General features: G+C 39.1%; 1 protein-coding gene across 7 annotated transcripts in view; it reads right to left on the bottom strand.

Moving 5' to 3' along the window:
* LOC120627697 (reticulon-1-A) overlaps nucleotides 1-15,877 on the bottom strand; it is a 34,930-nt gene that overhangs the window by 5,369 nt on the left and 13,684 nt on the right. For 6 of the 7 annotated variants that reach the window (XM_039895720.1, XM_039895721.1, XM_039895724.1 and 3 more), the window contains one exon: nucleotides 1,197-1,404. In XM_039895720.1, coding sequence (XP_039751654.1) covers nucleotides 1,197-1,404 — 208 coding nt within the window. Of the gene's footprint in view, nucleotides 1-1,196; nucleotides 1,405-3,806; nucleotides 3,898-15,877 lie in introns of those variants that run through there. The other variant, XM_039895723.1, reaches the window with a different exon arrangement.

Here is a 15,877-nt window from a genome sequence, read left to right as displayed (position 1 = left end):
AGGGCTGTAGATTTTCTCGCCCGCAATTGAGGACTCGTTTACGAGTATAGAAATAGTTGCAAGCTGGAGTAAAATTGATCTTACATGCCTACAATTCTTTAGCTCGGGCATTTGACAGAACCTACAGGATTGTTCGACTCTAAAACTAGTACCCTGAGGTCCGTTTTACTTAGAAGATACAGAGCTTCATGTTTCATACATCAAAACAACTTCTCGAAAGCGTGCGAGCAAATCTTTTACTACAGCAAGTGCAGTTTGAGCGAGAATTCGTGTGAATTTATCGCAAACGCAACTGTACTATACTGTTCAAAGCAACGTTCTATTTGATAAAAAACACCATCTAAATGTTGCCTACTACATGAGCCGGGGCAAGACGATTTGATGTTATGATGTACAAAATTCGCATAAAATGCCTCTAAAGAGCATCTCAGTGTAGAATGTAAATGATTTTTTCTAATTAGATTTATAAGTTGGGGTAATTCATAAATGTCTTCTCGATTATTTGACTCACGAGGTTCACTGTGTCAACCCCCGTGCTCGGTTACGATTATTTTAACTAATTTGTGACAATGGTCGTTAAGGGCCATTAACCCGCATTGGAGTAGCGTGGTGGGCTTACGCTCTAAAACATCCTCTCTGTTATAAGAGAGGAGGTCTGTGCTCGGCAGTGGGACGTTAATAAACTGCGAATGATAATTCCATATTATCGAAATAAGAACAACTTTTAATTGTACAACGGTGAGTGAAAGAAATAAGTTAAAACTGAATAAACACAAGTGTTGAATAATCACCTAGTGACGCAACAAGTGGCCCCTGGGGCATGTCGTAGTGATATTTTATTCATTGTAACTTAACTAACATTAACACTCACACTCTAGTTCGCCCCACGAAGCTTTTGAGTCACAAATAGGAACTTACACTGAGCTGGGAAGCTATTTGTAATAAAAACTTTGAAGGTGCCCTGTGGTGGCAGCAGATCTGACTACAGTCGTACTACCCCGCCACTATCTTCCCACGGGGGTCGTAAGAGGCGACTAAGGGAATGTAACGGAGGACGGGAATCAGCGTCTTCTGTGCTACTAACGCCTCTAGTGCGATCACCGAACTGTCTGCCCGGCGTGTGGATTATGGGCCCTCCGTTTGGAGAGGCCTTTGCCCAGCACCGGACTGTTATTGACGATGATGATGGCACTCACTTGAAGGGATGGCCCTCGTTGGTCTTCTGCACGGCCTGCAGCACGTTCTTGTAGACGCGGAAGGCGACGGCGGCGCTCAGCGCCAGCAGCGAGCTGTAGGCCAGCACCGACACCACGGAGCAGCACGCCAGCGCCACCAGCAGCGCCAGCCCCGCGCCCAGCGCCGCGCCCGAGCGCGCCGCCGACCGCCAGTAGATCAGCGACTCCACTGCAACACGGGACAACGAAGAATTAACAATTATTCAATGTAAATTCAACATCTCCTGAGGATGCTCCGGTTTCGGGGCGAAACGTGCGTTGAGGGGTACTTTGCCGAAGATCTGTTTGGTGTGGAGTATAAGGATTGAAGAAATTATAAATCACACCATACAGATTCTCGTGCTATTCGCGGCGTATAGCAAATTAAGCTTAAGTTTTATAATACGAGACAACGGCTTACGAGCGGGACGGAAGCGAAGTGAAGTTGCGAGTCAACTATGTCGGCATGCTTGGCAAACAGTTTTCCAAAGGAGGAGGGTTGATAAGAGGCATTCCGGAACACATAAACAAACTCAATGCATAATTATTATTCAATAAGATTTACGTCAAAGCAATTAATGCCCAAAAAGATAATGTTTAAGTTATTCATTCGTCTACCCTATTCGCAAAAATTGATTTTTAACTAATTTATTAATTATTTATATACTATTGAATAAAATTAACATCACATCGAGCAGCCAATGAGCAGCAATACCTCTTATCAATCCAGGACCTTTTTATAAATCAGTTATATTTGACAGGTTAGGTAGGTAGTCGCGCTAAATCTGTGCTCCGCGCACAAGTAGGCAAATGGGATGGTTTTTGGCGTTGCTAATACCTAATACGAGGCACATGCGGGCGGGGGCGGCACGGCGGACCCACACGCGTGTCCGCATTGCAGGCCCATTGCGCAAGATCAACTTCAGTGCGTCCAAAAGATTTGGTGCCGACTATACAAAACATATATTTTGTAGCTACAACTAGATTGTACAAACTACAAAAGGCTTTCTTTTGAACGAAATAAAAATGTGTATGAAGTGAATAAATTGCTAGCTATGAAAGAAAATAAAAAGATAAAGGAGCGAGTGGTTATTCTTCATTAGGGGCATTAACATATTCCAAGTGGCAACTTTCGTTTTATCACCGATAGAATGTTCCGAGGCGCATGGAGCGGAACGAGCTACTGACTGCTGCGGGCACCCGAGGAACGCTCGGCACGGGTAGACCAGCTTACCAATTCAAAACGTTTGAGTAACATTTGAGTTTAATAAATCTTACTCAAATGTTATCGTTGCCAACTAGCTTGCGATAGTAGGTGGGTAAACAATGTATATTTTATCACTAAATGAGCTTCAAATAACCTTTACAGAGCTGTTGTCTCCACACTTACAACGCTCGTAGTGACGTGGACTGCATATATTTGTACTGTGTCAGCTTGAACGAGATGTTTTGGAGTGAGAACGCGATAATACAACATTAAATAATTGACGGCATTACCTACTCGGTCCTACCCAGAGGTAGCTCTAACGTGCAGCTTTAACGCGGACACCGGACACTGGTGTCATCGACCAAACATTTATACCTGAATATCATTAAAGGTATACCTATAGCCTACTTTACCCGACTGTACGCACTACTAACAGACAGAATTGACGAAGTGCCTATAAATAGATTTTATTTCAATTTGGATTATTATAATGACTAGTCAACACCTACGTACATTCTTCTTTTTTGTAAGTAGTAGTGTTTCAATAACTTAATAATGAGATCCGATCTAAAAATATTAAAAAGTGTTTTAAATTTTATACTAAAGTAGTTACCTACCTAACATTAAAGACACCTACTCCAAATATAAGTGAAACTAGTTGTAACAAGTCATATTTAGACTTTCGACTTAACCGTGAAGAAAGTTGTTCAAAATGTTACCCTTAGCGGTCATATTTTAATACAGTAAACAATACATTGCCACATCCGAGGGTCCACGTTGGCTTGCTCGAGTTCACTAGTGTTTGTGTCTGTAAGTTACACACAGGTACTCGTGTCACATACTTGCGTGCTAACCCGTTTCAACTAACACCACTGCACAGTGAAATTCCCAGCTTATCCTACAGGATTCCAGCGCGATTTGCCACACGATTATGAACTCTAGAGTAACGATGTTTAAAACTCAATAAAATGAAACCTTACTCTAGAAACACTAATACTCTTTAGCGATTACAGATAAGCAAAAAGCTGATGATTTAGGATTACAACTAAATTACACGTACACTGACAGTCTGAGAAACTGGGCGCAAATTACAAAACACTACAAACTCAAATTTATGAATGAAACTCAACTTCATTAATGAAACTAATTTCCAACTTTATAAAGTGACACAACCGCTAAAGAATGTTTAAAAACTGTAACCTCTGGCCATCCCTTTTCGTTCGCACACAACAAGATGTTGTCCACGTAGGCCCGGGCTCCTAGCGCGCCGCAGCCCGCACGGCTCGCAGGCTCCCATGCGAGCGCACGCCACTGCACCGTGAGCTGACGTTTAGGCCTGAAGGCTGCGCTAGGCCCTAGGGCTGCGACTTTGGGGTGTACGGTACCTGGTCCTCGGGGCGGCAGGTCGGCGCTTTGCGCGGAGTGTCGGGGCGACTGTCGCGGACGCGCCATGTTGAGCGAGTGGGCGAGCGCATGGCAGCCCGTGCCACGCCGCGCTACCTTTCTACACGTCACCGGCGCGCTAGGGGCACCACGCTGCAGACTCTAGCCTCTCACAATCGGGACGCGCCGAGGCTGGCTCTTCGAGACGTTCGCTCAGGCACTATAACGGCGCAGCCACTCGTGACTTACTTTTGTCCGGCCAACACAGTATACGCGTACTGTTACTTAAAGTAGGTTTTCATATTAAAGTTGATATCGTCGGGTCGGTAGTGAAATTTGATAAAATTTTAATAATAGCTGAACATATTATGGTGCTTCCGCTAAAGGTGCTATTTTAGCCAATAGTGGTTGTCAACCCATTACAAAGCGTCACATCGTAGCTGTTATTGTGAGGCACAAATCATGTTTGGCCGTCGATCTTTGGAGTTTTTTGTTTTGGAGGCGCTCATAAATAAACTATTAATGTGTACCAAATTAAGCTTGATTAAAGACCCGAAACCTTCAGATTCTAATTCAGACGATAAAATTAATTTAAAAGTTAGGGTTGTGTTATTTAAGGGGTGCTAGTAGTAAGTTAGTACTTCCACTAAGTTTAGTTTCGTTTAGGTTTAAAGTATGAAATATTAATATTTGCTCATTATCATATTTTATTAACATTCCTCTGTGCAAGCAACTGTAATACCAAATCCAGATAACAGTGCCACTTATCTTGATTTTTAAACAAGGCAATTGAGCATACACCGATAAATGGCTTCTCCGGTTATTTGTTTCAACTTGCATACCTCTGGCTGATCAATTTACTAAGAGAGCGCGTCGTGCACTCTCGACCATTGAAACGAATACGGACTCAAGCGTGGCGAGTGTAACCACAGTGTGACCTTCCTCCCGAGCGCGAGGTCAGTGGCTTCTACTCAGTAAGAGCAGGGCAGTCAAGGGCCAACTAGACAATATCTGCACTTTGCACAAGCTTGTGCGCTTCTTGTACAGGAAAGCTTTGCCTCTCTGACAGCTTTAAGTGATTTGAATCTTATTGGTTACAGTAGGTGCTGGTTGAATTCTTAAGATGAGATGGTTGACATACTTCAATAATGTGGTAACAGCCACTTTTTGTTGGAATATCGGGCTCGATCAATAAATAGGCTGCGTAGACCTGTAGGGCTAGCAGAAGCACCACCCGAAAATTTTGTATACCGATAATATTGTGTACAACTCTTGCTTTAGAAAAAATACGAGATATTTATCTCGTGGCACTGCTAGCTTTACTGGATCGAAACAGATTAAACTACGAGACAATTTGATTATACTCTAGTTACCCCGCTCTGACGTTGCGCCGCTTGGTGGGCAGTTTGACACTAACGCAACAAACGCCATCTTTTAAGAATTTTTGTACGTAATAGTTTAGTGCTGAGCTCATAGCGACTCAAACTATTCATAACGAATTGTCTCCCTACATCATTTGACGTGAACTTGCTACATCACAGTATAGTCACAGTAACAGTAAAGACGTCGATAAAATGTGGACGGACGACACGGCCACGGCGTTGAGATCTGTCTGTATTGCAGTACATAAGATAAGATAAATAAGAAAACGTAGATTATGGATACCAATATAAAGACAGATAATCTGATTCATGTTGTGATAAAAACTCAGATATAAAGGCATATTAAATTTCAAAAATGAAATTTAAGTGATGACATAATTTATGATAAAATGGGGCTTTGTTGCGGGTCGGCTGGTGAGGTGGTGTGATCGGGTTATGTTTGATTTCTGACACATACATTGAAGAGCTGCAAGATATCCTAAGAACGCACCTCCTGAGTAGAGGTCCTCCTATAAAAGTTATGTTTTTAGTAGGTGGTGTCTACGACTCGATTTAGATTTTAAATACTCACCTACAATTTCCACAAATTTCAATTTTCAGTTTTGGCCTAGCCGAAAAAAGTTGTCATCCCTATTGCAATAACATGACATTACATTAACAAGTGCATTTGTTTGCGTGTGAGACTTTTCTTTCTCCTGCTCCATATACCCATTTGACTTGTAAACACGTGTAGCTGATGTTATGTCGCAGCGTATTTTTTAATGAATGAGCTAGGGAATGTTTTGTTTAGTATCATGAATAGAGAAATTAATAACTCATTGGCACAGTACTTACCCCTCTAACTAGCCTTGAATAGCAACTAGCACGCGTCCAGCAACTGACAATAATAGTTCAATTGCTTCGACTTTAGGTTCGACTTTACTTGGTTACATGTGCACCTTGAGATTAAGGACCTACTAATTCTGTTGGACTGTGATCTCTAACCATATTTGAGAGGTGTTGGTCCTTTTCATACCGCTTCCGAGATTAAAACTTTTAAGACAAAGTCGTATAAAGTTTAAGTACAACAGAATAGTAGGTGCAAAACATCGTTTTAGAGCCGATTAGTTTTATGATGGTGTAAAACATAGGCCTTAACGCGGGTCTCACTCTTTGGAATTGGAATTGGAAGGTACCCATGCATTGCATGAAACTAAACAACCACCATTCTACTTATACTCATGCCCGCAAAGGTCGAAAGGAGGACTTGGATTTTTACACTAACTAATTTCTTAACTAAACTAGTTATGTTGAGTACAGCACAGCAGGTTTAGTGAGTATACGTTTTAAAAACAAACATTTACATCTTAATTCTGTGGTCGGTTAGAAAGGAAATGGAATTAATAGCTTATAGCGCGAGATACACTTTCTGCCTCAACGCGCTGAGTGTTTAAGCCGAAGCCCTGCAGCGCATCGACTCGTCTATCTCCATGTACCTGTCGCAGTGTTATCTTGTCTATGTCACTCGGTTGCAACATTCGAAAACGCGGGACGGAGGGAATACACGTGTAATGCAAAACCTACATCAAAATCGTCAGGAGATTTTTATATACGCGTATACTGGTGCTGATTATGTTGTACACAAATGTCTGAACTTTATTGACAATTCTAAAATTGAAGCTATGCTCTTGTCTGTGTTCCCTGTGGGAAAGTTGAACACTATTTATAGACTAACCAGTTATTTAGGCCTTTTGTGAATAATAGAATTGGCACTATATTTTCTACGATCCCTTGTGGATGTGAAGTAAAGCTCGAGAAACTGACCCGAGGTGAGATTGGGCGAAGCCGAGGGCATAGCCTAGTGACATTATAAAATGCATGCACGTCGACCAAACTTTCGTCCAAACTCGTCAAACGAGTTTTTCTTCCTGTGATGTGTCATGCGCGCAAAAATCGAAAGTTGGTCGGAGCTTTATAGAACAACGAGCAACAAAACAGCATCGGAAAGTAATTGTTTAAAATCGGCCGACAGCCTGTGCTGCTGTGGCGTAGGTCAAGTGGCGGGTTGCCAATTATTGTTCAGAGATTCACGTGCGTTTCATTCACATTAAGTTCGTAATACTTTGCTTATTAACGTAAAAGTAACACACACATTAAAGCTAAGTCAAGAAGCTAAATATTACCGTCCCGACAAGCCAAGATCTGCTTTTTTGAAAATACAGACCAGCCCTTGTACGCTGTAACTCCTAAGGCCGCGCTCACCTATAACACCTACACATCGCAGAGAAGGGTTCAAAGGGCAGCCGAACATAGCGCGGACCAGCTTAACATAACTGATGAACGAGTCAGCGGCGTTTGTTGGCGCAGTCACTCACACGCGCACTGCGTGCCAAATGTACAGGCGGCCGACCCCGGCGCTGCCCATCTTACGTGTTAGTGACCCGTGTCAAATAACCGATCCCTGCTCTGACTTGCTCTGGTTCCATATTCTCTACCAACACCCGATTTGTTATCGCGTATTCTCGGGTAAACTTTGATACGAGATTATCGAAAACGCAACACTTAAAAAAAAATACTACAGCTACTGTAAGTATAACCTAGATGAGAAGACATTTTTCTCTTACTTGAAATCTTGAACTTCGTCGAGTAATGATTATAGGTAAAGGATTTTATCGATATAAAAATGATTTAATGTAATGAGGTGGGATATACTTAGCTCAGATTGAAAAATCTGGTGATTGAACTAAGAACTCAATAAAAATTTATCAAAAACATACTATTGTGTGAAACACAATATAGATAAAGCGAATATTAGGAGAAATATTTAAACAGGTCTATGTCGCAAGTTGAAAATGAACAAGTACCTACCTATATGTTATTCGAGTACCTTAGACTCTATTTGTGGTGTTTCACACCAAAAATCCAATACGGCAAGATTAAATTACACATTAACGAAGTAAAAAATTAATAAAAAAGTACATTCATTTTATGATATCATATTACGGAAAAGGTTCAAACATTGCTTGTAATGAGTATAATATATAATAATATAATATGTGTGGTCACAACTTATGTGAAAGTAACATTATATCGAAGCTAATTCGATAAAACACACATTTCTAAACACTGATTGCAATTTCAACAAAATTAACTGTTGGACCTAGCTTACTTAGTTGATTAATATAGGTTAAAGTTTTTAAACATGCCTACAATTATCCATTTTAATTAGTGAGTTATCAAATAACAGGGAGCACTGAGATGCAGTCGTTAATGATACTCCTTATCAGAGGCCGTTGCCCAGCCGCCGCACTAAAGAGCAAAATTCACTTTATTTACTACCAATTATTACGTAGGTTTATTGAAACCGATAATAACGTTGGTAAATTACGTTGCGTTAATATTGTTACGTGAAAACCGTTATTAACGTGAATTAATGGACTTATAAATGCACTTGGGGTCGTACTCTAAACAGTAAGTATTCTTTATACTATATTATGCGACTCTAAAGGCAATTGCGCAAATTAGCTACTGAAAGCGACAGCGGGATACGTTTCGTGTGGCAGGTGAACGGGTAAATAGTATCCCTGGTCAGTGGATATAATCCGGGGATTTTTGTGTCCTGCCCATGCTAGCCGTATAGATGACAGATTTGTAGTGGAACAAAAAAAGTATCATACCAAGCAACTTTCGACGATAGGCACCGGATGACCATCTTAAGTGCATTGGTGCTGAGAATTTGTATAGCAGCCAAGGGCGACTAAGTTGCAATAACGAGATACACTATTATCAGAATGTTCATATTTTAATGAACTCAAGGGTGAGTTTGTTAAAATGTTTACGAGCAAACAAATGAAGCAGAAGTAGATATTCGTGTAATCATCTGGAGACTGTTAATATTTAACATGCTAGTCCCAAGTATTTTCAAAACTTAATTACTATCAAAATAATAGGAACAAGATTTCCATAATATTCTACAAGGAGCTTTTGAAAGTGTACGCCACACGGTGGTTCCCTACTATGAAACCATATTTAAAAATAATTTATGCTCTGTTTAGAGGAACTGCAGTTTTCATATACTTAGTTAAAAGTAACATAAAAAATAAGAGTCAACTTTACCTACATAATTGTAATGACTGACAAAATTACATTTACACATGTACGTATGGCTATAAAAATGGCTTTTTTCGATGCAATAATATTTGACCTCATATATACAGCTGATGATATGGTTTTTGCTGCGTTTTGTTATGACAACTTTGGACAGTTATTCCTCTAAAACTATTGATCCCAGGAAAAAGTCGTGGAAGAGTTTTTCATCATCATCAATACGGTAATACCCTATCGGCATGTCACCCCTCTTCCAAGTGGTCTTTTGTAACGAGTCAGCATGGCGTCGCATCTGGTCGCCAACTGTCGTTCCGATGACGCAGGTCTCGTGTTATACTCCTAGGTATAAAGACTCCCATACTTCCGCACCCTCGTCATATTCGTCGCGTTGCCGTACACGTGCGCGCCAGCGTTAGTAGTCAATAAATGAATGAATGAGTACACTTTTATTGCACACAACATAGAAAACCAAAATTAATGCAAATACAACAACACACTATAGTGGTTAAGAAATAATAACTTGAACTATATGCATAGAAAGTGGTGTGTATGAAGCTAGTTATGATGAACAGCTGACGCGAAGGTTACGGTCGACGTTATCGGCTCGCATAGCTGCACGATGCTGTCATAACTGATAGCACTATCCCTATTCACGTTTACAAGCGACCTTACATAACATTACGGGGGAAAAACGTTCTAAACATAACTAAATCTCACATACCTACACAAGCCATGCCGTCCGCGTCATTTCTAACCAGTAGTAAAAGCTTCGAAATGCGGAAATGCGGTGCGTTAATCAATTCAATTTATTTTCGGTATCCATTATGCGATCTGCCATATTTTCGTAAAATCTAAACTCAGATCCAGTCATATAAATCGAAAATTTAAAAAGGGTAAACTGTTTATTTGACATTTGGATAGGTGGGCAATGTCGAAATAAAAAAAAGCCATATATTAAAATTAAGAAAATAATTATTTTTAAAGGATATATCTAGATAAACACATTCGTCAGCCGTGTGACGAGGATGGTGTAGTTGACTTCTTATAGAACGTATGGTTCCGATCGGCTTTCAGATGCATCCCTACACTCCTATGTGAATCTGATGACAATTGTTGCTTCACATTCCTAAACACAATTTAGCGGCTAGCACTGAAAAAATTAGAAGATGAAAAGTAAATTAGAATTATTAGCAGCAGCACAATAGGCAAGTGACTGAAATGCGATTCAAAAGGTCGTGTTCAGCGAGGCGGCGCGACACCCGACGCGGAATTGACGATCGATCCGAGACAATACCGCTGGCTCAGCGGGCTCGATGAGGACAGCTTCAACAGGCTTAATGAGGTCAATGAGAGAAGCTTGCTGCAGCACTGTTCCCGACCTTACTGCGCGGCCGAATCTGTTACTGCGCGATCTTATTATGTTTAAAAAAAAACAATATTTTTGTTATTACTTACTAGTAGAAATATTGCAGACTGGTGCTGATTAATGGTAGACAAACAAAAAGCTACTGCAACCTAGCGATTTAGGATTAGCCCAGCCCAGTACCTACAAATCAACCTTTGGAAGTCCAGAGCCGTCATGGAGTCACTTCTGTTTGTGCTGGTGAAGGGCGAACGAAGCATGGCCTTCTCACTGTTACTAATTGAGCTCGCTAACTTGAGTTGCCAGTCACCTTCCCCCTGGATTCATTATGGATCATATATTACTGTCAGGGAATCGCAAAACGTTCTATCGCTGAGCGATTAAGATAAGGCTTTCAGAGTCCAGATTCAAGCGCCACCTATAAGGACAGACCGGACTTATTATTGGACTAGTATAGTATAGTAGTATAAATGAAAGCTTTTGTTCCATTATATTTTATGGCCTTTGGCTGAATACATGTTTCCAAAAACAGCTCTTCATTAAATGTTGGTTGTTAGAAGTGTTAAATTAGAACATGGATCAGGGCTATGGTCAATGCAGCCTGCTGGCGGTCGGACCGAACCCATATATTTCTGCCTGCTCCTTTCAAGTTGCCTAGATAAGTAGATGCTTTAAACGAATAAAAAGGTTCATGTTGAAAAGGCCGCGCTCAGCCAAGCGGCGCGGTGTCATCGCGACAACTCGTGGGACAATAGACTGCCTCAGGGCTCGGTTACAACGAGGGCAGAGTTGCTGTACAGAAATAAAAGAACTACTTTCGAAATGCTCATTAATCGTGAAAAAAAACGAATGCTGGTCGGTTGCTCAAAATGGAAACTGGCGTATTACCTAGAAAACACAAAAATCTTAGCTCATTATTTCAAAGTAACAGTTATTCCTATTTTATGCCAAAAAATTCTGTGGTTTTCATATATTACAAAAACTCGTATGAATTAATATCAGTTTCACAGGCAAGAATTGCAAAAAAATTGTATCGTAGGTGTTATTTAAAAGGATTCCATTATAGGATATATCATAAAATTGCCGACATACATTTAAGCTTATGATCAAAGACCTCAACACAATTATCTTAAATTTCTACAATGGCTAGGCATTATTACCTAGAATAGATACTATTGGATTATTACTGAACCAATCCCGGTACAAAATCATCTATGCTCCTTTTACCTACATGACTCCTACAATACAATACGCGGAAGTCACGGCTAGCAGCTGACTGAGATTATTAAGATCGATGGCAGCGGTCCCGACAGCTATCGACTTAAATTAAATGGCGACAAATCTTCAGAGATACAGCGCCAGTAGTACCTAGCGGTTGCAACAGGACAATAATAAGAAAGATTGTGGCCCGTGGCGACGTATACCAAAGTCGTATCTGGTCTAACCGAATGGTAGACCGGCTTTGAATAAAAACCCATAAAAATAATCTTGCCGAATAGTACCTGTCGAATTGTCGTTTATGTTCTATGTTCCTAACACAAGCCGAAACACAATCAATATTAAGCCGATATTTCTGATACGGGGTATATTTTCGAGCGATGCAATAGTTAATTAAACATTTTTAATTTATTGCAATAACTAGATACCTTGCGATACAATTGTTTACAAATACAGTTGTTGTAAATTGTCATAAGGCCAGTGTTACTTCTCTATAATTATTAAGAGATAACTTCTAACAAGTTGCCAGCTGCTTTCCGTACACGTCATTTAATTTTGACAGCGGAAATAATAATCGCCGCAATGGTATGGAGACGATGCAACAGATTCCCTACAGTAAGAAACTGTATAAAAGGAACATGGAAACTTCCAAGGATAAAATCTCAAGGAGAAAAATGAATGAATTAAGTATTAGTAAGTTATTGAATTTCAATCTGCAACCATAGTAAGAGGCGTGAAGTGCCCCGTGCCACCGTTTTCGACTGAGCTGCCATTGCTGCATTATGAATGAAGAGTGTTGCGTACGCACTTCGCACCGACAGTATGTAAATCTACGTAAGAAATATGTCTGTGGTTGTGAACCGATAAAATCTATATATATAGAAATCACTCTTTTAATAATTTTTTTACTGGGATGATTTGACGAAAAATTCAAATAATAAACTTCCAAAAGAACCGAATATTTAGTAAAGCATAAGAATTGGTAATTCCACCATGCCGTCATTGATTTATGACATTCGTTACATTAAATAGCTCACAAAAGTTTTCCTTGTGCTAATGGCAGTCTTTGATCATATTATCATTAAAACTCATTAATTCTAGTCAAGTCAAAGTTTCATAACAACAAATAGTCACTAAAACAACGCTAATCTTTTTGTCTAATCAAGTCTTAAAAGTTAACGATTCTTGACACGCACACTCGAGACGGTAAAAATAAACTCAACCTACCTTTGATTATTACTGAGCCAAAAATACAGTAGCAAGGAACGTTGACTTTAATAATCATTACTGAGACTCCATCGATTGCAATGTTATTTAATTTAATAAAATAGCTTTGTTGCTCTTGCGGTATATCCCCAGGAGTGGGGATATACCGCAAGAAGTACCGAGAGAAAATGGAGAGCAAGATCTCTTTGATCTAGTAGATCTTTTGCTTCACAAATGGACAGGTGTTAATAGTTGGCAGACATTGAATTTGTTAGATGTTATGTAAGCCGAAACTAAAGACATTATTCAGTATCATACTCATAACGGATTTAAGAAGCCCTGTGATTTGAAAAAAATGTATTCATATTGAGATATTCATATAGAGATTCAATGAAAGCCAACCAATTTTCGTAATAGATAGAGTGAGGTCTGAGCGCAATATCATTCTCCCATTAGAAAAGTCTTTTGGCAGCACGGAAATCCCAACTAATACAAAAAGTTGCATAATGGATTAAGCCCTAAGGTGCGTTATCAACAAATTTGTTGTTAATGAAAAGAATGAATGTAAATAACAATCAACATGTATTATTTTTTAAATTGAATGAATTGTTAATATATACTGAGTGCATGAAGTGATTGGCTTATATATATTTCTACATCTATATATAATTTCAGTCTTCAGTATTTAATCTATATTTATTGAAAGATAAACATTTTGCTTTTAAAAAAATAATTGAAGAGATGTTGTGTCATGATTATTTTTTATGTAAGTATGCCAATAATTAAAACAATAAATCGGTGCTAATCAAGTACCGAGTTTGAATCACAACATAGTGCCTACTGCATCTGACTTAGAAATACTTTGCGCACAACTTTTGAGCCACACTTGAACGAATGAATCAATCATCTTTACTATTGTTGTTTCGTTAAATACAACTTCCTTAGTTAACTGTACAATACGGTTTCAAAATAAAAAATTGCTTTGTTCTACTGTCTGTTTAAAAAAAGAATTTTCGCATAATAGATACAAATTGAAAATTTACTATTAGCAGCTGTTGTATCTCCAAAATATTTCATGAAAATATATCCTCACTCATTATATACAACGTTTCTTGGACGTAATAATTTCATTTATTTTTCTTATGTGTGTCTTGTTTTATTTATAATAATTTTATTATCTATTGCAGCCTAAGCCCGCAGTTTCCATTTAACTTTCTTAAACCGTTCTGTATTTGTTCGGACATTTGACTTAGGTGAAACTCCAAAAATTTAACGTTTAAGGGGAAAGCCGGTTACATACTGAATAGCGGACCCTATCCTATGATCTAGAAAATGTCAAGTCAGTACATAATCTTAAGGATGTGAAGCGATATATATAATACAAAATTAATTACCAAAAATGAACCAAAACCAGATTAAATACGTCAGAAGTGGTTAAAAATTTGAAATATGCAGTTCAAAGTTTAAAAATAGCAACGCTGAATAAAACAAATAGCAAGCAAGTACCGCTGTGGTTCGCCGTGCTGACATTAGCAGACAAACTGAAGCGAAATAGAAATACAATGGGAGTGAGACGTCGCTGCGGTAAAAATATCGCTCGGCAGCCCGGCGGTGGCGAATGCTTTGCTAATGGAAATCCCTAATTATACGAATTAAACTAATTATAGTAAACAGAGGAACACAACCTAGGCCTATAAGACAACTGGGCGAGCATTCCTCTGTGACATTGGAGTTTTCAAATGAATTGAACGTTGAACAGCGCTAAAGTTGGAGGTTTATTTAGCATCATTTATTCAAAAACAACGAGGTAAATTAAAAACTTGATATTCAAAACAGAAACATTAAAAAAAGTAGAAACCAATAGGCAACCTTATTAGTGAGTATATGGTGGGTTAGAGTATGGTAGAGACGGTGTAGAAAACTAACGGTGAACGTGAGGAAGGAAGTAGACGTGAAATAAAGGGGGAGAACCTAACCTCCACAGAAGTGGGAATTTATAAATAATGGAAGCGATAATACAAGTGAAGAAGAGACGAAAGGGAGGGAAGCGATATGGCAGGTTCACTAACACATAGAAGCGAAAAGAGGTTCTTAGCAAGAAGGATTCCGGCACTATCCGGACGAATGTCCATGAGGACTGTCCCCACCTAATTATAAGAAAAGTAGTACATTGGATATATGGTATAGAAGAGTAGTCAATATCACAAGTCTCGATGTTCCGAAAATTTAAGATATAATATTTTGTCATTTATAGAAGCCACGCAAACTATATAGACATCCATGACTCGATCAAACAAACCAAATGGCAAAAAAAACCATGTTTAAAAAGAAAAGAGTGCCAAGTCTAATTTTTCCATATGCCCCGAAGTTAGTAATTTATTGAGACAGTAATCTAAGAAAAGAAGACCTACAAAATATCACAAATAAGTCTAAATTCGTACATTGACCGTTTACAAAGTTAAGTTACGTATTGAATGCTTGTTGTATTTCACTGACTGGGTTAATGACCTTATTAACAAAATGAGGGAATAGTACAAATGCCAACTCACACAGTCTAACGAGGAAGTCTTTGTTCCAAGAAGAGATAGAATCTCTGTGGCGACAAAATATAAGGCTCACACATCGGTTAGGCGACGGTTCGTCTTTTGTCACTGTCCATTGTTATTCTTGTGATTCACTGAACTATTTGTCTCATTGCAAAAATCCGGGTACATTAAAGATTGTTTATGTACAGCAGGTACTTTAATCTAGAGCTTCAGATCTCAGAAGTTATTGCTTTTGATATTACTATTAGCTCCCTAAACTAAGACCTCGTGCC

The sequence above is a fragment of the Pararge aegeria genome, chromosome 11, assembly GCF_905163445.1.
Source record: "Pararge aegeria chromosome 11, ilParAegt1.1, whole genome shotgun sequence".
In the NCBI taxonomy this organism is placed as follows: Eukaryota; Metazoa; Arthropoda; class Insecta; order Lepidoptera; family Nymphalidae; genus Pararge; species Pararge aegeria.
This window is presented reverse-complemented; position numbering and strand designations above follow the sequence as displayed.